The sequence below is a fragment of the Doryrhamphus excisus genome, linkage group LG6 (assembly GCF_037039965.1).
Source record: "Doryrhamphus excisus strain RoL-2023G ecotype Guam linkage group LG6, RoL_Dexc_Guam_v1.1, whole genome shotgun sequence".
Taxonomy (NCBI): domain Eukaryota; kingdom Metazoa; phylum Chordata; class Actinopteri; order Syngnathiformes; family Syngnathidae; genus Doryrhamphus; species Doryrhamphus excisus.
Window position 1 is genome coordinate 10,920,148 of NC_136362.1, and position 25,886 is coordinate 10,946,033.

At 40.5% G+C, this 25,886-nt stretch overlaps 2 protein-coding genes across 3 annotated transcripts; one reads left to right on the forward strand and one right to left on the reverse strand.

The window, feature by feature from the left end:
- Positions 1 to 1,799: 1,799 nt before the first annotated feature.
- Positions 1,800 to 17,851, reverse strand: LOC131125340 (uncharacterized). 2 transcript variants are annotated; one of them, XM_078791405.1, is made up of 8 exons: positions 17,693 to 17,851; positions 15,017 to 15,893; positions 8,394 to 8,896; positions 6,633 to 6,838; positions 5,448 to 5,618; positions 5,222 to 5,374; positions 4,745 to 4,811; positions 1,800 to 3,981 (listed from the first exon to the last, which is right to left on the reverse strand). In XM_078791405.1, the coding sequence occupies exons 3-8, from the start codon at positions 8,875 to 8,877 to the stop codon at positions 2,432 to 2,434; spliced, it is 2,631 nt and encodes an 876-aa protein (XP_078647531.1). In that variant the 5' UTR covers positions 8,878 to 8,896; positions 15,017 to 15,893; positions 17,693 to 17,851; the 3' UTR covers positions 1,800 to 2,431. The 2 variants fall into 2 exon arrangements, with proteins under 2 accessions (XP_078647531.1, XP_057922767.2); XM_058066784.2 differs by lacking the exons at positions 15,017 to 15,893; positions 17,693 to 17,851 and having other exon boundaries at positions 8,394 to 9,363.
- A 621-nt stretch (positions 17,852 to 18,472) lies between these two features.
- LOC131125204 (E3 SUMO-protein ligase ZBED1) lies at positions 18,473 to 22,299 on the forward strand. Its single transcript, XM_058066505.2, has 2 exons — positions 18,473 to 19,979; positions 21,767 to 22,299. Exons 1-2 carry the CDS (start codon positions 18,564 to 18,566, stop codon positions 22,193 to 22,195), a joined length of 1,845 nt encoding a protein of 614 aa, XP_057922488.2. The 5' UTR covers positions 18,473 to 18,563; the 3' UTR covers positions 22,196 to 22,299.
- The last annotated feature ends 3,587 nt before the right edge of the window (positions 22,300 to 25,886 follow it).

Sequence of the window (25,886 nt, forward strand, 5' to 3'; positions counted from 1 at the left end):
TCCTCATAATATCTTAATATAAATACATACTTGACTTTCTAAACAAGTCCACAATCTGTTTGTTATGGTTTCTTTAAAAATCCATCGCCAACACACACCAATGTGAGGTAACAAGTACATCAACCGGTTTACTGGTTTTCATAAAAACCCACCTGGGAACTTTTGATCCCACGCCAAAGCAATTCAGCAGCGAGGGAATGAGGAGGTTGTCGGAGGGCCACTGGTGGCTGAATAATATCAGTTTGTCATTCGAAATTTATGGAAAAGCGCTTCATTGCTTTCTCGTGTAATCGGAACCACCTGGAAGGATCAAGCAGCCTCTACATGAAAATGGTCATACGTTATACTTTATTTGTTTCCGTGATTAGCGAACATAAACGTACAGCACTTGCTGCGGTATGTGATAACTACGTCTTATTATGGATATTGAGTATTAATATGAAGTTTGTGGAACATGTGGCGTCTGTTTTTTAAGATGCAGAACACAGCATATTAAACAAGGCACGCGGTTGAACGTTGAAAACATGAAACATGAAACACATGCTCATAACACGGGCTAACTTTTTCTTGGTGACAGCAGGAAACGTGGCTGGTCGTTTCCTTACATAAATACTGCAGCAAATCTAACCTATGCAGTATCACACAATGCTGCAGTATGATTTCTTAAACATATAGTGACGGGTGAATCATATATGTATATAAAGCTGCAGTGCAGTGAAATATGGGATGGATAACAGATGCAGAAAGGTGATCTGTCTTGCTGACTATAAAAAGGGCAGATACAAACATAAATGAACATATGTTCGTATTATGGTTACATACATAAATGTGGAAGAATGTGCAGTTGAGATTTTATGATATTTTATAGCCGCTCAATGGGGTTTGTGCAGTCATAAATTCCAAAAATACGACTGAAACTGTCCATCATTTTGTTTTGCATTTCATTAAAAAATTATTTTAAATTTGTCACTGATTCACCTTAAAGTGCTCAAGACACCAAAGAAAGTTTGAAAAGAAACAAAGTACTCACTTAGTAAAACATTTTTGTCATATTTTTGTCATAAATCACCCCCCCCCCCGGGGAGTGTTCGAAACCGACACCATCTTGACTGTGACATCACGATCATAACACATTCCGGGAACCAAACACATACAGCTGTGGCCTCACAGCAAATCCAAAAATATTGTTTGTGATAACTATGATATAACACACACAAAAATGGCCAAAAGTATGTTTTTTTGGATTGTCAATGTCATGAACTCTGCAAAAAAAAACAATACCAGCCCTCTCGCCCCTGTAATATTATCTTACTTTCCTAGAATAGATCTAGTTCAAAAAATATGGATTGCCAATAAGGTGACATATTCACAATAATAATAACATTCACTAACATTGTGCTGTGAAGACTATGATGTGTTTTACTGGCAGTGATAGCTACAAAAGCATTCAACACAACTAGCAACTAGCATTTGTTCATTTTTTACCGCTTATCCTCATTAGGGTTGCGGGTGGTGCTGGAGCCTATCCCAGCTGTCTTCAGTCGAGATGCGGGGTATACCCCTGGACTGGTCGCCAGCCAATCACAGAGCACATATAGACAAACAACCATTCACACTCACATTCATACCTATGGACAATTTGGAGTCGCTAATTAACCTAGCATGTTTTTGGAATGTGGGAGGAAACCGGAATACCCGAAGAAAACCCACACAAGCACGAGGAGAACATGCAAACTCCACACAGAGGGTGGGACTGAACTCGGGTCTCCTTGTGTCTTTCATTGTTATTTTTCACGCCGTTTTGGTGTCATGAGCACTTCAATTTCTGTAATCTAGTCCACAAAATTAAATATTGATGCTTTGGTTTGGTTTGATAGTTTGCGTGACAAGAACCAGTCGACTGGAAAACTGTCCAGCGCAGCTCTTAACGCTTCGGGGAGTGAGAACATAGTGCTTTGTACTGACTTGTGTTGCCAGCTATTTAGACTTATTTCAGAAGACAGATCATCCACTGTAGCTCAAACTGACTACTCAAGGTTAAACCCGAGATTTGTATCTGTAGCTTAAATGTGAGGGGTGTACTTTGTAAGATATATGAAGAATACAAATAAAGATATGAGCGAAGGTCTTCGGACTTACCCCCAAAAGTAAATCAGTCAATTCTTTGTACTTTGGGGGAAAAAATTTGGGGGATGGTCATCTTCTGTTATAGTGGACGAGTACGGCGTGGAAGAAGTTGAGACTGTGAGACAACAAGTCCTTTCTCAGGCTCACAAATGTTCTTCTGGATGAATGGACCAAAATTCCCCACAGTAGAAAGTCTTGGTGGAGTGGAAGTTGTGGAAGTTCTTCCATCTTTAACCTCCTATCAATTTTAATGGTCGCAGTATCTTTGCCAAAAATCTGTGTAACTCAGTAATGAGTGCTGATGTTATGCTGCCACCCAGAAGACCGACACTCCACTTCCTGTTTGGTGGCTGACTTGGTTGACTCGTCCTCGTACGCAGTCCAGTGTGAAGAACACTGTGGTGCCGTTTTGTACCTGGAATGATGCTCGCAGGCTCACGCTGGCCCATTGGCTACCGTCGGGCATCTGTCCACCCACTTGCTGGGAAAGGGGGACGGATCGTGATCCTCCGTTTGGGTCGTTACGCCGGAGCAGAGTCACCTTTACCTGGCTGCACGAGTGAATCAGTTTGAGGTCGAGAGCAACACTGGCGGTGCCGCTCTCCCTGAAGACAAAATCTCGACTGGGATCTGCGGACCCTTTTGCTTGCAGACCCATTTGATGAACCTGGGGACTATCCTGGCGAAAGAAAAGCGGCTTGTTTCGTACGGCTCCTGAGGGAAGTCCGGTTTGAGCCACAGAGGCGTGGATAGAAGAAGACATAGCATCAGGAACCCAAACCAAGCTGAGGAGACTGATACCTGTTCCGTCGCTAAAGAACCGTACGTTGCACTGAGCAGGGGACAGAATCTCAAACGCCAGCGTGTCTCCGGAACTAACTTCCGTCGCTCCAGAGAGAGATATCGATGTGTCGCGGTAGTGGACGCCTGGTTTGAAGCTCCGGCACAACTCCATGCCGGTACCGTTATGGTTGAGGTACGCCAACATTTGGAAACCTTCGCTCACGCACGCCTGACCCATGGAGTACAACGCCTGCTGGTATACAAAGCGCACGGTACCGCTTTCCGCAAAACGAATCCCACGTCCGTCGTGAGTCAAGCCAACTACGTAAGGATCCGAAGTGGAGGTGGTGCTAAAGATTGGTCGATGGTTTGTGTGGTAATGCGTGGACAGCATCGCCTGTGCCGTCATGGCGACAGCACCGGTGTCGTGAGAGAGCCACACGAGGCTCATCATCGAAGCAGCTGAGGTGTCATACAGCTGTAGACCTTCATTACTTTGGTTGCAGTGGTTGGCGCTCCAAAGAGAAGTGGAGATCACGTGACCGGGGGCGACCTCTGCTACCCCGCTCATGCTGACACCCTGTAGTGACCTTACTTCTTGTTGCTCGATTCTCATTCCGCTGAGGTGACGGCCTTCAGAGGCGTCTGTACCGTTCAGACGCAAAGAAACTTGCACAAAGCTGCGGCAGCCGTGGCTCACTGAGAGGTTCTCCTCCAGCCAGACCAGACCGTGCTTCCTCAGCAGCAGGCGTCCTTCCTCGGCTGACACCAGGCTCCCGTCGCTCGCTCCACGGATCTGAAGCGGCACTCCCGGCGAGACAAGATTCATCAAGCGGCCTTTAGCACCTGACAGACTCACATGTCCGGCCCAGGATAGGGATAGGACACCGTCACCGGCAGAAGGTCCAGCACAGATGGTGTCTGTTGTAAAAGTACACGGTGATGTCACAGCTTCTCCATCACACTCGGCACAGGCCTGACACTCATCCATGTCCGAGTTGTAGAAGTAGTCGTGTCCGCACATGCCGGCTCTGGCTTCTCGCTCTGTCATCCCTTGACACCTAAATCCGCCTGAGAAGAACATGGACACAGAATACGAATCATTCATTCATTCATTTTCTACCGCTTTTTCCTCACGAGGGTCGTGGGGGGTGCTGGCGCCTATTCCAGCTGTCTTTGGGCGTCACAGGGCACATATAGACAAACAACCATTCACACTCACATTCATACCTATGGACAATTGTCCATGCACGGGGAGAACATGCAAACTCCACACAGAGATGGCCGAGGGTGGAATTGAACCCTGGTCTCCTAGCTGTGAGGTCTGCGCGCTAACCACTCGTCCGCCGTGCCGCCCGAATACGAATGAAAACCTTTAAAAATATATGGGTTTATATACACCAGTACTGTATACTATACGAATACTCAGGTTAAGAACGAGTTCTGGCCACATAGCATGCAAATGAGGCAATTCCAATTTTCATCCATCCAATTTCTATAACGTTTATCGTCATTAGGGTCGCGGGGGTTATGCTGGAGCCTATCCCTGCTGACTTCAATCCAATCCAATTCAATTCAATCGCAGGGCACATATAGATAAACAATCATTCACATTCATACCATTTGGAGTACACAATTAAGCCAAAAACCTACCACTTCCACACTGAATAGAAGGAGAACCTATTTACTCTGTTATGTCAGACATACCATAACTTGACTACATGCAGTTTAACAGTAATGTCATGTCTCATCCATGTTTAGTAATTACTGTGGTCCATGAATTATAAGTATATTCTATTTTACTATCAATTTTGACAGAAGTTGTGAGTATTACCTGGTGTGTTTAGACATTTAAGTTGATCTTCACAAAGGTCACTTATTTCAAGGCATTCATCTCTGTCCTGCAACAACAAATGTACATTGAACATTAGCCACGTTTACATGGACCCAAATATTCCAATTCCATTCCATTGACTATTCTGGTTGATTATAGCGGCGCATGTAGACACACAAATGGAATATTCCTTTCCATTTATACCATTGCTTTCGGAAAGGTCATTCGGAAAGATTCAATTCAGAAATACAAAAACTCCTCATGTAAACGTGGCTATTGTGTCATTGAACACAAAAAGGTGTAATTTTCCATAAGACCATAAGCCACTTTTTTCATACGCTTTACTCTATATGTAGATATTTTTTTCTAAATTTGGTGGATGCGGTTTATATTCGAGTGAGATCAATATTGGAAATTATATTAATTAATTAATTTCTTTCTGTTGTGATAAATATGGCCAAAAACGACTCATCCAACCTGGCAGATTCTGTCTGCGTGAATGGAACACTGGGCAACCAGGAAGAAGCCAGCGGGACACACGGTACACTTCTCGCAATGAGGATGACCGCTGCTGAAGCCACAGTACTCTTCGGGTCCACAGCTTCCACAAGCCACATGGGAATGGCCCACCTGGGGAGGGGCGGGGGGGGCATCAGTCAGTGCAGTCATTTATCAATCATATTAGCACATATTTGATATTAACCTCCATGACACTGGCCTCCATGTCCACCTTGTGCAAAGAAAGGGCCTGCTGGGCTCGGTGAGGTCCGCTCGGCTCACTCAGCGCATCAAGGCGAGTGTCCAACTCCTCCTGGAGGTTCTGCATGGACATTTGCTTGATGGTGTCCAATAGTACATTATATTGTACTTTTACCTTGAAAAATAACATTAACAATATGTTAACATATTAAAACATATTAAACATTACAATATTCTAATACACATGATTAAACCATTTATCCAAACAACCGACAAGGTAAGTCTACCTCGGTTAAATTGCCAAGTGGATCACAACAAACTAGCACATTAAAAATCTATGTTACGACATTGTGATTAATTGAAATTAATCCCCAGTAACCCTGTGATTAATGTGGTTAATCTAACAGCACTAATACAAATATGAAAGTGGATCAATCGATTTTAATATTGGATCACAATTAATCACATTTGGTCCACATTTAACTCATATTTAATCACAATTAACCACAACTAGAAAGAGCTAGAAAGCTCTTTGTGGTAAACAATCTAGATACACAGGTTAAGATATGATTCAAAAACAATATCTTTTAAAAACAGAATAATTGAATACAATTTGATACAGTATACAAATTATACAATTATTCAATTTGCTTGATGGTGTCCAATAGTACGTTGTATTGTACTTTTACCTTGAAAAATAACATTAACAAATGAAACTCAAGTCCTCCGCTGTGACCATGACTATTCTAATACACATGATTAAACCATTTAGCCAAACAACCGACAAGTTAAGTCTACCTCGGACAAATTGCCAAGTGGATCACAACAATCAGCAACCCTGTGATTAATCTGGTTAATCTAACAGCACTAATACAAATATGAAAGTGGATCAATCGATTTGAATATTGGATCACAATGAATCACATTTGGTCCACATTTAACTCATATTTAATCACAATTAATCACAACTAGAAAGAGCTAGAAAGCTCTTAGTGGTAAACAATCTAGATACACAGGTTAAGATGTGATTATTATACAATTCAATTTGCTTGATGGTGTCCAATACTACATTGTATTGTACTTTTACCTTGAAAAATAACATTAACAAATGAAACTCAAGTCCTCCTCTGTGACCATGACTATTGTAATACATGATTAAACATCTCCATCACTTTCAGTGAACACTCACTTGCTCCATGTAGTCATGCATCTTCCTCTGTTGCTCCTGTATTTCTCTCTGCTGGTGGACCAGAGCCCCCTGTTGCTCGCTGAGCCGTCTGTGCAGCTCTTTGACTTCTTCCTGATGACCCTTCATCGCTTCCACAAGCTTCTCTTGGTCCTTGGATAGCTGCAGCTGCAAAACGACAGCATCCTCAGAAGGAACGTCATTTGTACCTGCAGCATCAAAGAGAAATCATTACGTCACACACTCATCAGTCACAACAAGCTAACGTGAATGTTTTTGGACTGTGTGGGGGGAAACCGGAGCACCTTAAGAAACCCCGTGCAGGCATGAAGAGAACATACAAAGTACACCCAGATGTCCGAGTGGAACATATTGTAGAACCTCACAGCTATGAGACAGATGTGTTAACCATCCATCATTCAAGTGCCAAGCAACATTGCTGATGTATTGGATAGCACTGCCAAACGAGTCAGGCTAACTAATGAAGATATACACACTGTAAACTTGGATAAGTAGCAGAACTCAAAAAAGTGAGGCAATTAGTTGCCACATTTTTTTCTAGTTTATAAACTCAAACATTTGAGTATATCAGAGCTTTAATATTTGGAGTTGATATTAGATATACTTTTTTAATTTTGAGGTGAAGAGAGAAATAGCTTTCGCATTCTCCTCTTTTTCACCATGAATCGACAATCTTTAATTTTCGTTCTCATTTCAACTCTTTCCATAGGAAGAAGGTGTGCATGTGTAACCTACACAGTACAAATCTATCTGATGCAATGGATTTATTCTTAATTAATTCTTGGTTTAATTTATTAATGTTTAATAGATACTTTATTTTATCGCGTAGAACCGTACTGCAGCATACCGAAAGGTGTTCCTAATCATTTGCTCACCTTGTAATGGTAATGGTTTTATTTCATTTGAACATGCATCAGATTACAATTGAATGCATCACATAATCAGTTCACAGTTCCACATGTCCAAAAGGAGTAGGAAGAAGCAAAGCTTATTAAATCCTACCCCTCCATCTGGTACTTTTACAATCAGTAACTGTTACATTTGTTCACTTCCTGCTTTCCTAATTAGTTTAAGTTTTTTTGTTTGTTTTATTTATTTTTTATTTTTAAAGTTTAATATAATTAAAAAATAATATTTAAAAAAAATGTTAAATTTTTTTATTTTTTGTCACGTACCGAAGTACAAGGTGATATGACCATACAATGACATTACATACAATGCATTAAAATGACCCTCCGTCTGGTACTTTTACAATCAGTAACTGTTACATTTGTTCACTTCCTGCTTTCCTAATATAGTTTAAGTTTTTTTTTAATTTATTTATTTTTTTGTCACGTACCGAAGTATGAGGTGATATGACCATACAATAAGATAATGGGTACCATAGTAAGTGTCAATATAGTGATATGTATAGCACATTGGGTCATCGTTGTGCATTGTTTGAGGGTCTTACTCAATCCATTCCATAGTTTGATTCCACATACTGAAATGCTATGGCTTTTTAACGTAGTCCTAGCATACAAGTGTTTTATTTAAATGTAGTTCTTCCCTGAGATCATATTTCTCCTCTCTTGTAGAGAAGTATTGGATGACATTTTTAGGTAATTGGTTATTTTTAGCCTTATGCATTATTTTAGCTGTTTGAAGATGAACTATATCAGCAAGTTGAAGTATTTGTGATTTGTTATTAGTCAGCTATTAGCTCTTACTTAACATCATAACAATGGACGATTGCATACATACCTGCTTTCATGTCACACGTCAACTGTATCCAGTGACCACGTTCTGATCTCTCCTCCATAAATTGTGCCGCTCTGTCTCTTATATGAATCGGTGAGGAGTTCCCATCAGGTTTAGCGTGACGCGGTTTACAGTCATTCCCTTTGCATGCGTCCCCATTGCCAGGCGTGGAGTGATGTGCGACAGTGGTCGGACAGGTCCCACCCGCACAGCCAGGATGAAACACCTCAGCGGTGATGGTTCTCGGGTTGGTCCTCCTGGTGCCGTCGCTGCTGGTTTGTTGCACAAAGCCTCCTTGCGGAGGTTGGATGTTGGTGTAAGGGGTCAAAGGTGCTGCCTTGGCTTGGTGGTGAGTGTAGCCGGGGTGCATTTGTCCGAGGTGAAACTGTCGTCTTGACGCTGCGGTGTCTGTGCGTCCCTGGCATTGCGCTCCCACGCATGGCTTGCTCCAATCCTGGTTATTGAGGCACCGAGAGCCCCGGCACATTTCGGAAGCACTCCCGGTCCTGCTCAGTAAAAAAACGAGACTGAATATAAAGATTACAGCAATACATGCCATGTTGAGATGCTGAAAAGATTCTTTTCTGTGTCTTAATCCTTCAGGTCTGTTTTATCTCGCTTCTCTTCAGGGTCCCTTGGGCTGTTAACTGTCCATCCATGTAAGGAGCAACTGACGTTATTGAGCTCCAATGCACTCACTGGTCTCTGCCCCCCTTTTGCTCCTTCTGCATAGCCCACATGTGGCGTTCACTGCTCCTAATTGGCAACAGCTTTTGCTTCCAGTCTTAAATTAACCCGTAGCTTTCCCGGACATGCCACTCTGCCAAGTCACACCACAAAACATACTAAACGCTTTTGGGCTGTTCTGTTCCAAATTAACTCACTACCAGATACCTATCAAGATAGTGACATGGAGGTTTTGTGCAAGGGCAAGAGATCTGCACATAACATCCCGGACTTTGAAGGAAAAAATAAGTCTTTGTGTGTTTTTTCTCATCACATAAAATGACACAAATAAAACAGCAACACATGGAAAAATAGAGCAAAGTTTCAAAAGAAAATGCTGAAATGTTCATTCATTCAGTAATTTTCTACCGCTTATCCTCACAAGGGTCGCGGGGGTGCTGGAGCCTATCCCAGCTGTCTTCGGGCGAGAGGCGGGGTACACCCTGGACTGGTGGCCAGCCAATCACAGGGCACATATAGACAAACAACCATTCACACTCACATCCATACCTATGGACAATTTGGAGTCGCCAATTAACCTAGCATGTTTTTGGAATGTGGGAGGAAACCCGGAGTACCCGGAGAAAACCCACGCATGCACGGGGAGAACATGCAAACTCCACACAGAGATAGCCGAGGGTGGGATTGAACTCGGGTCTCCTAGCTGTGAGGTCTGCACGCTAACCACTCGTCCGCCATGCAGCCCATGCTGAAATCTATATAATAATAATACATTTTATAGCCTTTTTACAAAATAAAAAAAAACAATAAATCGAGGAAGTTAAATTTGGCGCCTTAATGCAAATTAATCCATGATTATTATAACCCATGATTATTAATATGATTAAAAGATTAAAATCCATCTGCAGCGCAGAATGACTCAAAATTGTGCTAGTCGTGTCACTGTCACGTATGTGCAAATTTCTATCCCGCTTGTCACCACTAGGGTTGCAGGTATGCTGGAGCCTATCCCAGCTGTCTTCAGGTACACTCTGGGTGGGTCGCTAGCCAATTGCAGAGCACATTTAGCCAAACAACCGTGACATGACGGAACAGTCAACCAACAAGGTAAGTATACCTCGGACAAATTGCCAAGTGGATCACAACAAACAAACACATTCAAAAACTATGCTATGGCATTGTGATTAATCAAAATTAATCCCCAGCAACCACTGTGATTAATCTGGTTAATCTAACAGCACTAATACAAATATGAAAGTGGATCATTTTAATATTGATCACAATTAATCACCTTTGTTCCACATTTAACTCATATTTAATCACAATTAATCACAACTAGAAAGAGCTAGAAAGCTCTTTGTGGTAAACAATCTAGATACACAGGTTAAGAATGATTAAAAAAGCAATATATTTTAAAAACAGAACAATTTGATACAGTATACAAATGATACAATTCAATGTTTACATTTGGTGATTAAGAAATTAATTAATGGACAAGCCAAAAAGCCCAGTAAGGCAGGAAACATGCAGGCCCAATTATTTAAAAAAACAGAAACCTTGTGTAGTTATTACGATCAACATGTCAGCCTTTTCTTTTTATGTTGTGCCTTTCTGTTTGATTTTTCCCATCTTTACTGGGGTTTTTCCCTTTAACTTTATTAGTACAATGCGCCGCAGGCCAAACTTTGAACACCCCTGCTTTACACGCTAAGTCTTTGCATAAATGCACTCGCCCCACTATTAATAATCCAGCAGTTTCAGGTCTTCCCCTCAGTCTCTTTCACACACAGCAAAGGTCTGTGCCATGTAAACACTGCTCATATGTTGATGTTAAGCGGTAAAGATGTTTAAATCACAGCGAATACGTTACATAGCAGCTGCTGCCGACTTTGGCAACTGCTGAAAAACTGTAAGATGATCGCCAAGCACACAAATGCGGAAACATTTGGACTTTTTACTGTGTGCAGGAAACACATTTTGACTTCTTTCATGTATCTAAACTCCATAAAACACTCTTTTCCACGGCAGGATTTCTTGGTTTTGGCATATGTCTGTGTTCCGTCAGTTCTGTTTTGTTGATGTGTGAGACCACAGAGTGGGAGAGAGAGGCAGCAATCTACTTAATTAGAGCGTGGAATTTGGAAACACCGTGTGCTTTGATTAGCTGCTGCTGCTGGGAGCTGCAGATTGCGAGAGTACTACCGTGGATTTGGCAAGCGCAACCAGACGGGTGACAAATGACAAGAAAAACATAGTTAGCAGTGACTGTAATGTGAGGGTGAAAGGTAAGAGAATACTTCTGGAGTAAATAGACAGGTGATTCATAGAAATAACAGCATGGCTGATTGAAATGAATGTGCGGTTGAAAGGTGAGGATCTGTTGATGCAAATATGTCTTTTTCACGTGGAAACAGTCCCCTTCGTATAATTTAATGGACCATCTGTTTACAGTCTATGGAAACACAGTGTGCCCTAAAAGGGTAGGGGGCTTTTTGGGCTGGAGGTAGGGATAACCAAACTTTTTACACAGACTTTTAATCCATCAAATAAAACCAATATTTGATGTTATTTTGCTGTTGTGTCGTCACGTTATTTCACATAATTGCAGGAAATCACCCCATTTAGTAAACAGAAGCAGGTAACCCAACATTGCCATCAACAGGGCAACTTACGCGAAGAAGCACACAGCCCTGACACTTCAAATTATGTAATCCCTCGTTTATAGCGGTTAATGAGTTCCAGTGCCTTCAATTAATTTAATGCAATATAACATTTAATGTTACTAAATGGAATTATTCCATAGTTAAAGCATAAAAAGCCTGTTTATGACTTTCTAAATACAATTTTTAACATTGTAAGAGCCTTGTAGACATGAAATAACAACCCTACAGTCACCTTTACACGCCCATTGTTTATTGTTTACATCACATTGTGTTACTCCTATGCAGACGCGAGTTAGCAAGCTAACCACTTATCCTCAAATTTATCCCTATTCTTCTTTCAAGGCTCATTTCCAAACGTGCAAACATAATTATCTGAAACTTTGGCATTGTTTAACATGAGAATACAACATTCTAACTACATTCATAAGTCATAAAAGTGGATATAGCATAATAGGTACCCTTTAAATTGTGCCGTGGGCCCAAAAAAAAATAGTTGTAGGCTGTAAATAGACCCCGAACTGCACTTTGGACACCACTGTCGTACAGAAATGTAATCAAATTTTTTGTCTTTTTTTGGACTTGAGTTTTTTATATTTTTTCATTTTTTTATTTTTGATTAAACATTTATTATTATTATTATATTATTAGCATATGTTAGCATTATTTATTTGTAGTTAATATAAAAATATTTTTATTATTAATTTTTTTTTTTAGCTTTTGTAGTGGTGCACTTACTTGACAACATGATGACATTTATTTGAACATGTTATTAAATGTTGATCTCACCAGCAGTATGTGTGAAGCGTACAGATCTTTTTTCTTAACGGTGGTCTGTTAGCAATAAGGATTCCATTTAGGATTAAAAGAGGCAGAATCCCGCTTTTGCTCACGTGTAATTGGAGGTTACACTAAATACTTGATCCTATAGAAGCTGTTTTTCTGTATATGGCCAGGATATACACTGAGCTGCTTTAACATTTAGCTTACCTGGGAGAAAACAGTACTCTGAACAGCTCTCAGTATAATTCAGTGCAACCATACAGTCGCAATAATAAACATTGCGGAGTATGTTTGTAGTGGCTGTTGTATTAGTTGTATTTCAAGTATGTTTTGCTGATCCCAATGTACAATGCAGGATCAACATCAACAATGTTAACGCTGCTCTTCAAGTGTGATGAATGGGGGTATTTTTTTCTAGACTTGTTAACATAAGCAATGAGACAGGGTTTTGAAAGTCTTCAGTGAGACACTTAACAGCGGGTCTACAAAAAAAAAAAAAAAACTTTCCCAGAACAGCATGCAATGACACAAACTCAAATACGTCACAGTGTTTACTGGTAGCTCTTAAGAAAAAAAAAGGAGAATAAATAAAGATTTCAGCAGGCTCCACTCCACATCTGGGAGCTGACATCAGTCGCTTTCAAACTACATCTGGCAGGGGGCGTGGCTTATAAAACAAACTGAAGAATGAAGTCAACTCAGAATCCTTTCAACTCTTTGACACCTTTCCTATTTATAAACATCAGTCGGTAGCTTGGAAAATCACAGGAGCACACATAGTCCTATTAAATATATTAGCTTACAAGATAGTTATCGGGGTGTCCAAAGTGTGGCCCCGCATTTTTGTTTATTGGCTCGTGACATTTTCTACAGATAAATTTAAACACGACCTACCTGTGTGTCTCAAAAATCAGACAAAAATCAAAAATGTTAAAGGCCTTAAAAAGAATAATAATAATAGTAGTAAGACGGTATCAACAGTATCCCTTAATAAATTGTTGCTGTTTTGTGGTAGACTATGTTTTATTATTAGTCAAAGCATATCGAAATACAAGTGATATGTAGTATTCTGGTCACTACGTGGCAGTAATGACAAAACATTGATAAGATATTACCTTACATTACATACATTACCTTAACACTGCATGAAGTCTGCCATGACATGTCTATTAAGATAAAAGTTAAAACAAGTTATCCTCCTATTCTGTGTGGAAGTGGTAAGTTTTTGGCTGCTTCAATTTAGTATCAGAAAGCCACGTTTGCATGTTCTCCCCGTGCATGCGTGGGTTTTCTCCAGGTACTTCGGTTTCCTCCCACATTCCAAAGACATGCTAGGTTAATTAACGACTCCAAATTGTCCATAGGTATGAATGTGAGTGTGAATGGTTGTTTGTCTATATGTGCCCTGTGATTGGCTGGCGGGTGACCAGTCCAGGGTGTACCCCGCCTCTCGCCCGAAGACATTTGTGACGTTTGTGTAAAATTCCTAAAGACGCACAAGTGGTTGGAGTTCCTGATTCCCTACCAACAGAGAGAGACAAAAACAGCAGCAACAAGAAGTCCCATAACAACAACAGTGACAAACAAAACAGTTAAATGTCAATAATGGCTAAGGGTCACAATGGAGATGATATCAGTGAAATGAAACAGTCCAACTTGCCAGTAGCAATAGTAACAATGAAGACATGAACCGTGATAGTAAACACAATTACAGCCATACAGTTACAGCTTAATTAAAATCTCACTGCTTGACATAATTTTTTGTGTGATATTAGCATACCAATAGCATATAGACATCAGGGATAAGATGGTAGATTGTGTAGAGCAGTGATTTTCAACAACTGTGCCGCGGCACACAAGTGTGCCGTGAGGAATTATTCAATGTCACTTTTTAAATTAACATGTATTCATAATTTTCTGCAAATATTATGTCATTGTCGTGTGTCATTGGTGTAAAGACTGGCAGAGCAATGCAATATTCGTCCGTGTGGCAACACGTAGCTGATTGCCTCGTTCCTCTAATAGACTTAGTGATGCACATGAGAGGTAGTGGTGACATTTTGTAATATTGTTGTTTAAATTTGTATGCGGATCAAGGAAAAAGCAAATAATGTTGGTTGTTGGTGTGCCGCAAAATTTTTCCAACGTAAAAAACGTTCCGTGGCTCAAAAAAGGTTGAAAAACACTGGTGTAGAGAAGCACCCATTTGCTGTGAGTGTCCATATGGAGGTGTGTACTTCTGTGTATATATTCATATATGTGTGCGTAAGTGTGCTCGTGTATGTGAATGCGAGTGTGTGAATGTGTAATTGTCACTGAGAATGACAAAAGGAGAGAGACTGCCTTCTACACACATCGTCTCGGAGTGGTAACTGAATCCACTCTGTGAAGCCTCCACATCATCAATGTGATTGTCAGAAATGTCGGGAAGCATGACATGAATTAAGTTTAGTTACATTCTTCCCGAAAATATGAGCAGATGAGATGAGCTCTTACCACGTAGCCGCGTGAGCAATGCTTTTGAAGTTGGTACAGGGTTACAAGCGGTGACACGGGCAAATCACTTCTAGTGTACCTCACTAATCCGGGAATGATCCCGTTACCCCTGGCAGCCTTTCTAAAACTCAGCAAATGGCACAAAAAAAAAAAAAAAAAAATCCAAGGTGACACAGTGATGTGAGGTCATCGCATCTGGATTGGACCATGGGCCGTGGCTGCAGATTCCTTTTTAAAGCGTTTAAGCTGCTTATTGTATAACAGCGGCCGGCCAAGAAAAACATTACGTACGTCAGACCGATTGGTTATCGTGCGCACGAGTTGGATGAGAGCGCCGCTAAGAACGGGATCAGTCATCGCGGTGACATCAGACATAAATGTCATCCTGACATCCGGTCGCTTGGAACGCCATCACGACGACATCCTCCCTCCACGCCATGAGCGGTTAACTGCAGTTTGTTAGAAAGTAATTGTGATTGGCTTCTCCGAGTGGGAAGAAATGAAAGGGATTTAAACTAATCCCACTTGACCGGATTTGATCCATTCTCCTCTTCGCTGCCTGGGAGCCAAAAGAAAGTGTACACAGCTATAGTCTTCTTGGCAACTTATACACAGTATTATATTGCCCATGTCACATCATGCCTTTTTCTAGTATGACAGATTGTAATTGCAGGTCAGGGGTGTCCAAATTGCGGCCCCGACCAAAAGAAAGACACTCCCGTCTTTCATCAGAGTAAAAGTGTTTTCCTACCTTTTTCCGTTCTTTAGTAATCAGCAGTGGCTGCATGGCGGGCTAGCAGCGTTCTCTGTGGTTGGCTGAAGTCATTTTGTGTCCAGTTGTGTTGTCATTGACGAACATTTTCATTTGTTAGATGATCTGAGACAAATGTACATAAGAAATACATAAGAAATCAGGATGGGAATACTTTGAGGAGTGCATGATTGCTACATGAAAAAGGAATCAATCACAAATCAGGAAATAAAAGCCGAAAGAAACAAACAAATCTACATCCATTGTGTAACAGTAGCTCCTGTGTTGTTACGCATACATACTGGTACATCAGGGGTGGGCAAACTACGGCCCGGGGGCCACATCCGGCCCGCCAAGTGTTTGAATACGGCCCGCCCGTTCTTTCCAAAGTATTTCATTTAAGGTCAACATACAACCTGGCATCATGGCTTGAGCCGACATTTTCATGGTTTGGCGGTTTTATCAATTTTGTTATTTCATGCGGTCTGTTGTTTACAAAGTGAAAAAAGGGACACAAGCACATAATAATAATATCTCAAAGTGCACATATAGAAGATTGCATGACACTTTTACAGATTTAATAATTTTGTTATTTGATGTGGTCTGTTGTTTACAAAGTGCTCCTGAAAAAAGAGACACAAGCATATAATAATAATACAAATAATAATAATAACAAATAATAATAATAACAAATATAATCAATTTATTATAATACATTTATAACTTACTTTACATGAAATAAATGATCTCAAAGTGCCCATATAGCAGATTGCATGACACTTTTACAGATACAATAATTCCAGGTGGACTGTTTCGTGTAAAATATCGAGTGTGGCCCCCCCCGTCAATTTTGTTAAATCAATGCGGCCCGCCAGTCAAAAAGTTTGCCCACCCCTGTGGTACATTGTATGGTTCATATGGTTTCCATGTGTTGCACATAAACCCTAGACACTTACTGTACTTAGACTACAGACATCTAACCACCAAAACCATACCCCCCATGTATACTACAAAAACACTATCTTTTTTATTGCATGTATGCGCGAATGTCCTTTGTTGTCCCCCCACTAAACCCTGCGTGGATAGCAACGCGACACATTCCAAACAGCTGTGTTGTGGACATGGAAATAGCTCAAGTCAGCATGTGTATTCATACTTCCGATGCTCACATTGCAGCCGAGGTTTCACTGTGTCTCCCAGTTGACCATAAAATACGCTGATGAGTGATGGCAGCTTTAAAAACTTTGAAGAAATTAAAACCAGACAACTTGATAGGTTCTTCACAAGTCGTCTGAAAAGATTGATGTGACTGCGTGGAGTTCACAAACCCTGACAACTGTGCATCATCATCATCAAACTCATATAAAACAAGTAAGAACATTACGTAATGTACTGCAGTGAAACGTTAAGCACACAATTATTTATAATTCTTTTATCTATAAAACAATGCAACAGGAGCTCCAAAGCTTGATTTGGTTCACAACGCCCTCTGCTGGATTTACCGAATACTACACGCATTTCAGTGTAATGAAATCCAATGACTAATATAGTCCCTTACATTTTAGTGCCACTTTGCTTGTTAATGTTCTGTTTTTTATATAAATTAATAAATCACAATGGGGGAATCTGAAGAAGCTCAGTTCAACTCACCTGGACTTACTTTATACCCTGCAACAGCTACGTTTCTTCTTACAATGCTATAATAATAATGTACACATCAAGTTATTCGATGAAATGTAGTTTTTTTCATGTTCTGGTAAAGTGATATTTCTGTTTGACGTGAAGAATTACTGTTTGGAAAAGAAATAAGTACATTGTATGTTAAATTTGTGGTGAATTTAGGTGGCTAGCCAAGTCTCTCGTTAGCTAGCTTAAGTTTAGCGTCTTTCGGTTTAGCTCAAAAACAATGTCGAATAAATACTTACCCATGACTTACAGACGCACTACTAAATGGGGTAACTATACAAATAAGATTTGTAATTGAATAGTTATTTGTGTAGTGGCAAATTAACATCCTGACAATGAAATACAAATGTTAGTTAATGTTGAAGTAGTTGTCAAATTACCAGCTCCACGTAGATGTGTCGGTCGCAAACCAATCGGCTTTGAGAGTCGGCTCTTTGAAACAAACGACAGGGGGAGAGTCAATTTGGAACCGTTCAGTTTCTACGCCCCATATGTCTGGAATAAACTCCCACAAAGCCTTTAAACAGCTGTAACAATCAAGTCAATGTATATAATTGGATCAGAATATGGACAGCATCGATACTAAGAGAATTAAATTGAATATTCTCATATATAGAGTACTGTGCTGACTGTACTGTATATATTTGAGGTGTGAGAAGATTTCTCGTTTTTTTCTCGCGAGATAAGAGCCCCCTTGACAGTGAACCATCCACTGTAATTTCAATGTATGACCTGCGGTGGCAGTAATGTACCTTTGCTACGGTCAGCTGAAACAATCAAATCAATGTATATAATTCGATCAGAATATGGACAGCATCGATACTTAAAGAATTAAAATGAATATTCTCATATATAGAGTACTATGCTGACTGTAGTGTATATATTTGAGGTGTGAGAAGATTTCTCGTTTTTTTCTCGCGAGATAAGAGCCCCCTTTGACAGTGAATCAGCTACTGTAATTTCAATGTATGACCTGCGGTGGCAGTAATGTGCCTTTGCTATGTTTAGTTTCCCAGACACAGCGTCGAAGAAGTCATGGTTGAAACTGGCTGTCATTAAACCAAAACAAGAAGACCGGAAGAAGGAAAAAAAGGATCGAGAACGTTCAAAATGACTTCGGAATCAGACAACATTATAATTGAAGAGGCCCCTGCCAGTTTTAAATCGTTTGTATGGCAGTATTTTGGCTTTCCATTGGATATAATAGACGGCAACCGAGTGACGGACAAAACACGGACAATATGTAAGCTCTGCCAGAAAAGAATGCCTTACACCGCAGCTAACACCAGCACTATGCAAAGACACATCCAAAACCACCACAGCTGGATACTAAAATCACCTGTGAAGAAACCGGTTAAATGCCAAGCAACTCTAGCGGGCTCCAGATCCGAAACAATAACCAGAGACATCGGTGTTTTTATTGCAGCTGATATGAGGCCATTTTCTGTGGTGGAAAATAAAGGATTCCGACGACTACTCCACACCCTGGAACCCAAGTACACAATTCCACCACGCACGTATTTTACATCCACTGTGGTGCCGAACCTCTATAAAGAAACAAAGGCTAGCGTTGTGCAGACACTGAAAGAGGCAGAAAGCATCGCATTAACAACAGATAGTTGGATATTAAGAGGTACTCAGAGTTATGTAACAATAACAGCGCACATAATTAACAATGCATGGGAAATGAAAAGTGTTGCACTGCAAACCAAACCGCTATTCGAGTCCCATTTATGTGATTTTTTGCAAGAAGCCGTCACTGACTGGGACCTTCAGAGAACAAATCGCACCATTGCTGTTGTTACTGATAATACGCGTAACACAGAAGTAGCCGTGCGCGAGGCAGGGTTAGAACCGCACATTAAATGTTTTGCGCACACTATAAACCTTGCAACGCAAGCCGGCCTCGGCGTCCCACGTGTCACTCGCTTGCTCGGACGGGTGAGACGCGTGGCTGCCTTTTTTCACGGTAACTCCACAGCCACCGCTGTGTTTACGTCCAAACAGATGCAACTGCAACTTCCGTCACATGAGCTAATCACGGACGTGACGACGCGGTGGCTTAGCACTCTGGAGATGTTGTCTCGTTATCTGGAACAACAAGCCGCCATAGCGGCAGCTCTCGCCAGCCCTGAGATAAGACAAAACATTAGATATCTTGATACGCTCGACAGCTGCGATATCAGAGATGCCGAAGATCTGGTGAAGCTGCTGTATCCATTGAAGACGGCCACGACGGTTTTATGCGAGGAGAAACGTCCAACTGTGTCGCTCATCGCGCCGCTGAAGAGCATGATCGAACAGAGCATGACGCCGAATGACGGCGATTCCACCACCGTGGCCGACACCAAGATTGCTATTCTTAGGAATATTGCAGACGGATACAGCGGGGATTCGTACGACTATCTGCTGGAGTGCACGGCCTTGGATCCAAGATTCCGGACTCTACCTCAGCTAGATAGTGACCAGTGTGAGGCAGTCTTCCTGAGGGTACAGAACAAGGCCAAACAGTTGCAGCAATATCAGGTATCATTTCAATATTTTATTCATTCATTCATTTTCTACCACTTTTTCCTCACGAGGGTCGCGGGGGAGGGGTGCTGGAGCCTATCCCAGCTGTCTTCGGGCATGAGGCGGGGTACACCCTGGACTGGTCGCCAGCCAATCACAGGGCACATATAGACATAACCATAAACAGACACACTTCGGTATGGGGCAAAAAAAAAACAACATTATTCATTAATTCATTAATTTTCTACCGCTTTTCCTCACGAGGGTCGCGGGGGGGGGTGCTGGAGCCTATCCCAGCTGTCTTCAGGCATGAGGCGGGGTACACTCTGGACTGGTCGCCAGCCAATCACAGGGCACATATAGACATAAACATAAACAGACCCACTTCGGTATGGGGCAAAAAAAATAAAAAAATTAAACAATTTAAAAATGTCATACTTTAAATGTGTCTAATAAGTATGTGAAGCATATTTAGGGCTTGTGTCATAAGACACTACCAACGTATAATGCAGAATATTCATTCACGCGCTAAGCACTCGACAGCCCTGGTTAACATCATCAATCATTAAAACCAAAACAGACTCATTCATTCATTCATTCATTTTCTACCAATTATGCTCATGAGGGTCGCGGGGGGGGGTGCTGGAGCCTATCCCAGCTGTCTTCAGCCGTGAGGCGGGGTACACTCTGGACTGGTCGCCAGCCAATCACAGGGCACATATAGACATAAACATAAACAGACCCACTTCGGTATGGGGCAAAAAAAATTAAACAATTTAAAAATTCATACTTTAAATGTGTCTAATAAGTATGTGAAGCATATTTAGGGCTTGTGTCATAAGACACTACCAACGTATAATGCAGAATATTCATTCACACGCTAAGCACTCGACAGCCCTGGTTAACATCATCAATCAATCATTAAAACCAAAACGGACTCTAACCAAAGCAAATTGTCGCATTGAAAATAATGTAAATCCAATTAATTCATTCCAGACACCCAAAAAATTAATTACAAATGATGGATGGGCAACTTTTAGCATCACTTTTGTTGGTGCTAGCATGTTTTTGGAATGTGGGAGGAAACCGGAGAAAACCCACGCATGCACGGGGAGAACATGCAAACTCCACACAGAGATGGCCGAGGGTGGAATTGAACCCTGGTCTCCTAGCTGTGAGGTCTGCGCGCTAACCACTTGACTGCCGTGCCACTTTTTATTCATTTATTTGCGACATTCAATTTAGCGCGCAGACCTCACAGCTAGGGTTCAATTCCACCCTCGGCCATCCAAAAAAAAAAGTGTTTTTCTATCTTTTCCGTTCTTTAGTAATGAGCAGTGGCTGCATGGTGGGCAAGCGGCGTTCAATTCCACCCTCGGCCATCTCTGTGTTGAGTTTGCATGTCTATTATGATGGAAGTAAAAACAAGTTATCCTCCTATTCTGTGTGGAAGTGGTAATTTTTTGGCTTCTTCAATTTAGTAACAGAAAGACACGTTTGAATGTTCTCCCCGTGCATGCGTGGGTTTTCTCCGGGTACTCCGGTTTCCTCCCACATTCCAAAAACATGCTAGGTTAATTAGCGACTCCAAATTGTCCATAGGTATGAATGTGAGTGTGAATGGTTGTTTGTCTATATGTGCCCTGTGATTGGCTGGCCACCAGTCCAGGGTGTACCCCGCCTCTCGCCCAAAGACAGCTGGGATAGGCTCCAGCACCTCCGCGACCCTCATGAGGAAAAAGCGGTAGAAAATGAATGAATGAATATTCAATTTAATTTTTACTTCTTCTTCTGTTTAAAAGACCATGTCCTGGGAGAGAGAAGAAGACGCTGCTGGTGGAGTTCCATGTACCGCTGTGAAAACCGAGCCCGAAGTGACAGAACCCGCTCCCAAAAAGACAGCGCTCGAGGACCTGCTAGGAAACTCTTTCTACGCCGATCCGGAGCAGTACAACAGATTAGAACGAGCCGAGAGAGAAATGCAGAACTACAGGAAAGAGCCCTCCATCCCTCTCAGCAGCTGCCCTCTGAAGTGGTGGCGTGAAAACTGCGGACAGTACCCTTTGCTGTCTTACCTCGCCAAAGCATGCCTTTCTGTCCCCGCTACCTGTGTTCCAAGTGAACGCATCTTCTCAACTGCAGGAGACGTAGTGAGTGCCCAAAGGTCTCAACTGCTGCCAGAAAATGTCAATATGTTCATATTCTTGAAGAAGAACATGGCCATAGCTTAGCTTAGCTTAGGCTAGGCTGTGGAGTTGTAACATGTTGTTGCATGCTTGGAATAAAAAAAAAAAGCTTAGCTTCTATTTGCACTCTATGATGGAGTATAAGGCCACAAAAAGTCGTAAATTTACCTGAATAAAGTCCAGAACAAAAGTCGTACATTTACGAAAAAAATTGGAGCAAATTTGAGAAAAAAGACAAATTTTTTTTTTGAGAATAAAGTTGTACATTTACAAGGAAAAAAAAGTCGTAAATTTACATTAATAAATTTGGACATTTACTAGATTAGTTGTACATTCACGGGAAATAAAGTCGGAAATTGCCTTTGCACAAGGCTAAAGATCACATAATCCACCGTTTTTCATAGGCAATAGGGACACATTGGAAAAAAGCCTTCAGATTTCGAGAACAAAGTTGTAGATTTATGAGAATAAAGTCGTACATTTAAGCAAAAAAAAAAAAATCATAAATTTACGAGAAAAAAAGTATATTTATGAGCGGGGGGAAAAGGCATAAAATTATGTGTATAAAGTCAACATTTATGAGAAAGAACTGTAAATTAATTAAGAATTAATTAAGAATAAAGTTGTACATTTACTCAATAAAAGTTGTAAATTCACAGGAAAAAAAATTGTACATTGCTTTTGCCGAAGTACAAAGGTCACATAAACCACCGATCGACGTAGCTGTCCAAGGCAATATGTTATTTCGCAATTATTAAGCAATCGGGCCACATAAAAAAAAAAAATTCAGATTTCGAGAAGTCGTGTCTTTGCCCAATGAGAAAAAACAAAAATTAATTAATTAAGAATAAAAGTAAAATAATTAAGAATTAATTAAGAATAAAGTTGTACATTCACTCAATAAAAGTTGTCAATTTATGAGAATTTAGTTGTACATTTAAGCAAAAAAAAATTCATAAATTTACGAGAAAAAAGTTTTATATTTATGAGCGGGGAAAAAAGGCAAAAATTTACGTGTATAAAGTCAACATTTATGAGAAAAAACTAAAATGAATTAAGAATAAAAGTAAATTAATTAAGAATTAATTAAGAATAAAGTTGAACATTTACTCGATAAAAAAAACTTACATTGCTTTTGCCTAAGTACAAAGGTCACATAAACCGTAGCTGTAGCAATCGGGCCAAAAAAATAAATAAAAAATCTGATTTCGAGAAGTCGTGTTTTTGCCCAATGCCAAAGGTCACATAAGCCACCGTTTTTCATAGCTGTCTCAGGCAATGATTATTAAAATAATCAGAGATTTCAAGAAGTCGTAAGGTCTAGACATGCTAATCGCGTTATTTTCGTTAATTTATTCTTATAATATTTTCTCATAAATGTACGACTTTATTCTCACAAATTTACAACTTAATTTCTAGTAAATTTACGACTTACGAATTTTCTCATGGCCCAAATAATCCGTTATCGGACTTTGTGTCACACTGTTTTTAAGTTTGATCATTTTGTCGTTTCAGTTTCTATTTGTGTAAGGAAGTTGAATAGTTATAAATTAAAACAGTTCCAAATGTTGAAAATAATTTGCCTGGTTTTGTTACTTTTTTCACAATATTAATATATATTTTATTAAAACAGAATCAAGTTGATATCTCTTTTTGTGGGTGTTTTTTTAATGAAAAAGTGGACCCTCATCATTTGATTTTTGGACATTTGGACACCACTACACTAAATAATACTTATGATCATACTTATATTTAAATATTTCCCATGTAAACTTTTTAAAGCATTTGAAATGATTACCTTTTCTATGATTACCATGAAATCTACGACACATATCACACATTTGACTTTGTTTCAATGCATTTTCATGTGTTTATTACAAAACGACTGTACATTCATTTCAGTGAACACATGCTATGTACAAACTCAGAGAAGACAAATATCCATTCACTTCTCATGAACACTTAAGTTACCGCTCTTTTTTTTTTTTTTTTCACCCCGCGTCATACGTCATACGAAACCGCACATTAAATAACAAAATATTCATCTTGACCCCATGCGATGCCCTGAAATGCTCGACGTCACGTGACAAACATTACAAAGTTCTGCACATCAGTGGTTGTCCTCTTATGAAAAAGTATAAATAAATCCTTTACATACAAAGTGTGAGCAAACCTTTTGTGCGCTGCTCCAAACATACAGTAGATGTAAAAACAAGTAGAATGCAAAGCTAGAAATTCATTAGATAGAAAAGTTGTCACCTCATGATGGAAAAGTACAATCATAAATGGGATGTATGAACACAACATTGGCAGCATGTTTTTTTTTTTTAAAGTTGGAATACAACAAAAGCATTCCGTTTTTTCGTTTTTTCCTGAACAAAGCTTCACACTGAACATCCCTCGGGGACAAATGATTGTTCATGACGGAAGCTTGGATCATGGTGACAAAGAAAGAAACACATTTTTGTGCTCTATCGACAGTTTTATACGCACACTTTATGAATAAAAGTATTGCAAAACATACAGGAAATACTGTACTCGTGATGGGATACGCCATTCTTCGAACTCAGTGCTTATGAGTCGCTGACCGAAGTGAATCAGTTACTGGAGTAACTCCAGTCAACCGTCACAGCGCGCATGTGTGAGTTGCGTTCCCATGAATACCCATGAAATCTGCGGGCTGAGCGAGTGAATTGTCTGTGAGTCATGTGCACAAAGTTCGAGCACCCATGAGTCAGTAGAACTCGAGTCTCTGTCCAACATCTGTGAGTCAGTGATACTCGTGGGCCGAGCAGGTGAATTGAGCTTGTGAGTCATGTGCAAAATGACTATATATGCAGTGATACTCGAGTCTTCGTCGAACACCCGTAAGTCAGTGAAACATAAGTCTTCATCGAGTAGTCGTGAGTCAATGAAACTTGACCCTTCATCGAGTAGTCGTGAGTCAGTGAAACTCAAGGCATTGGTCAAGTAGTCGTGAGTCAGTGAAACTTGACTCTTCATTGAGTAGTCGTGAGTCAGTGAAACTTGACTCTTCATCGAGTAGTCGTGAGTCAGTGAAACTCGAGGCATTGGTGGAGTAGTCCTGAGTCAGTGAAACTCGAGCCTTTATCAAGTAGCCCTGAGTCAGTGAAACTTGACTCTTTATCGAGTAATCGTGAGTCAGTGAAACTTAACTCTTCATCGAGTACTTGTGAGTCAGTGAAACTTAACTCATCGAATAGTCGTGGATCAGTGAAACTTAAGTCATTGCGTAGTCGTGAGTCAGTGAAACTTAACTCATCGAATAGTCGTGGATCAGTGAAACTTAAGTCATTGCGTAGTCGTGAGTCAGTGAAACTTGACTCTTCATCGAGTAGTCATGAGTCAGTGAAACTTAACTCATCGAATAGTCGTGGGTCAGTGAAGCTTAAGTCTTCATCGAGCAGTCGTGAGTTAGTGAAACTTGACTCTTCCTCGAGTAGTTGTGAGTCAGTGAAACTTAACTCATTGAGTCGTCGTGGGTCAGTGAAGCTTAAGTCTTCATCGAGTAGTCGTGAGTTAGTGAAACTTGACTCTTCATCGAGTAGTCCTGAGTCAGTGAAACTCAAGGCATTGGTCGAGTAGTCATGAGTCAATGAAACTTGACTCTTCCTCGAGTAGTTGTGAGTCAGTGAAACTTAAGTCTTCATTGAGTAGTCGTGAGTCAGTGAAACTTTACTCTTCATCGAGTAGTTGTGAGTCAGTGAAACTTTAC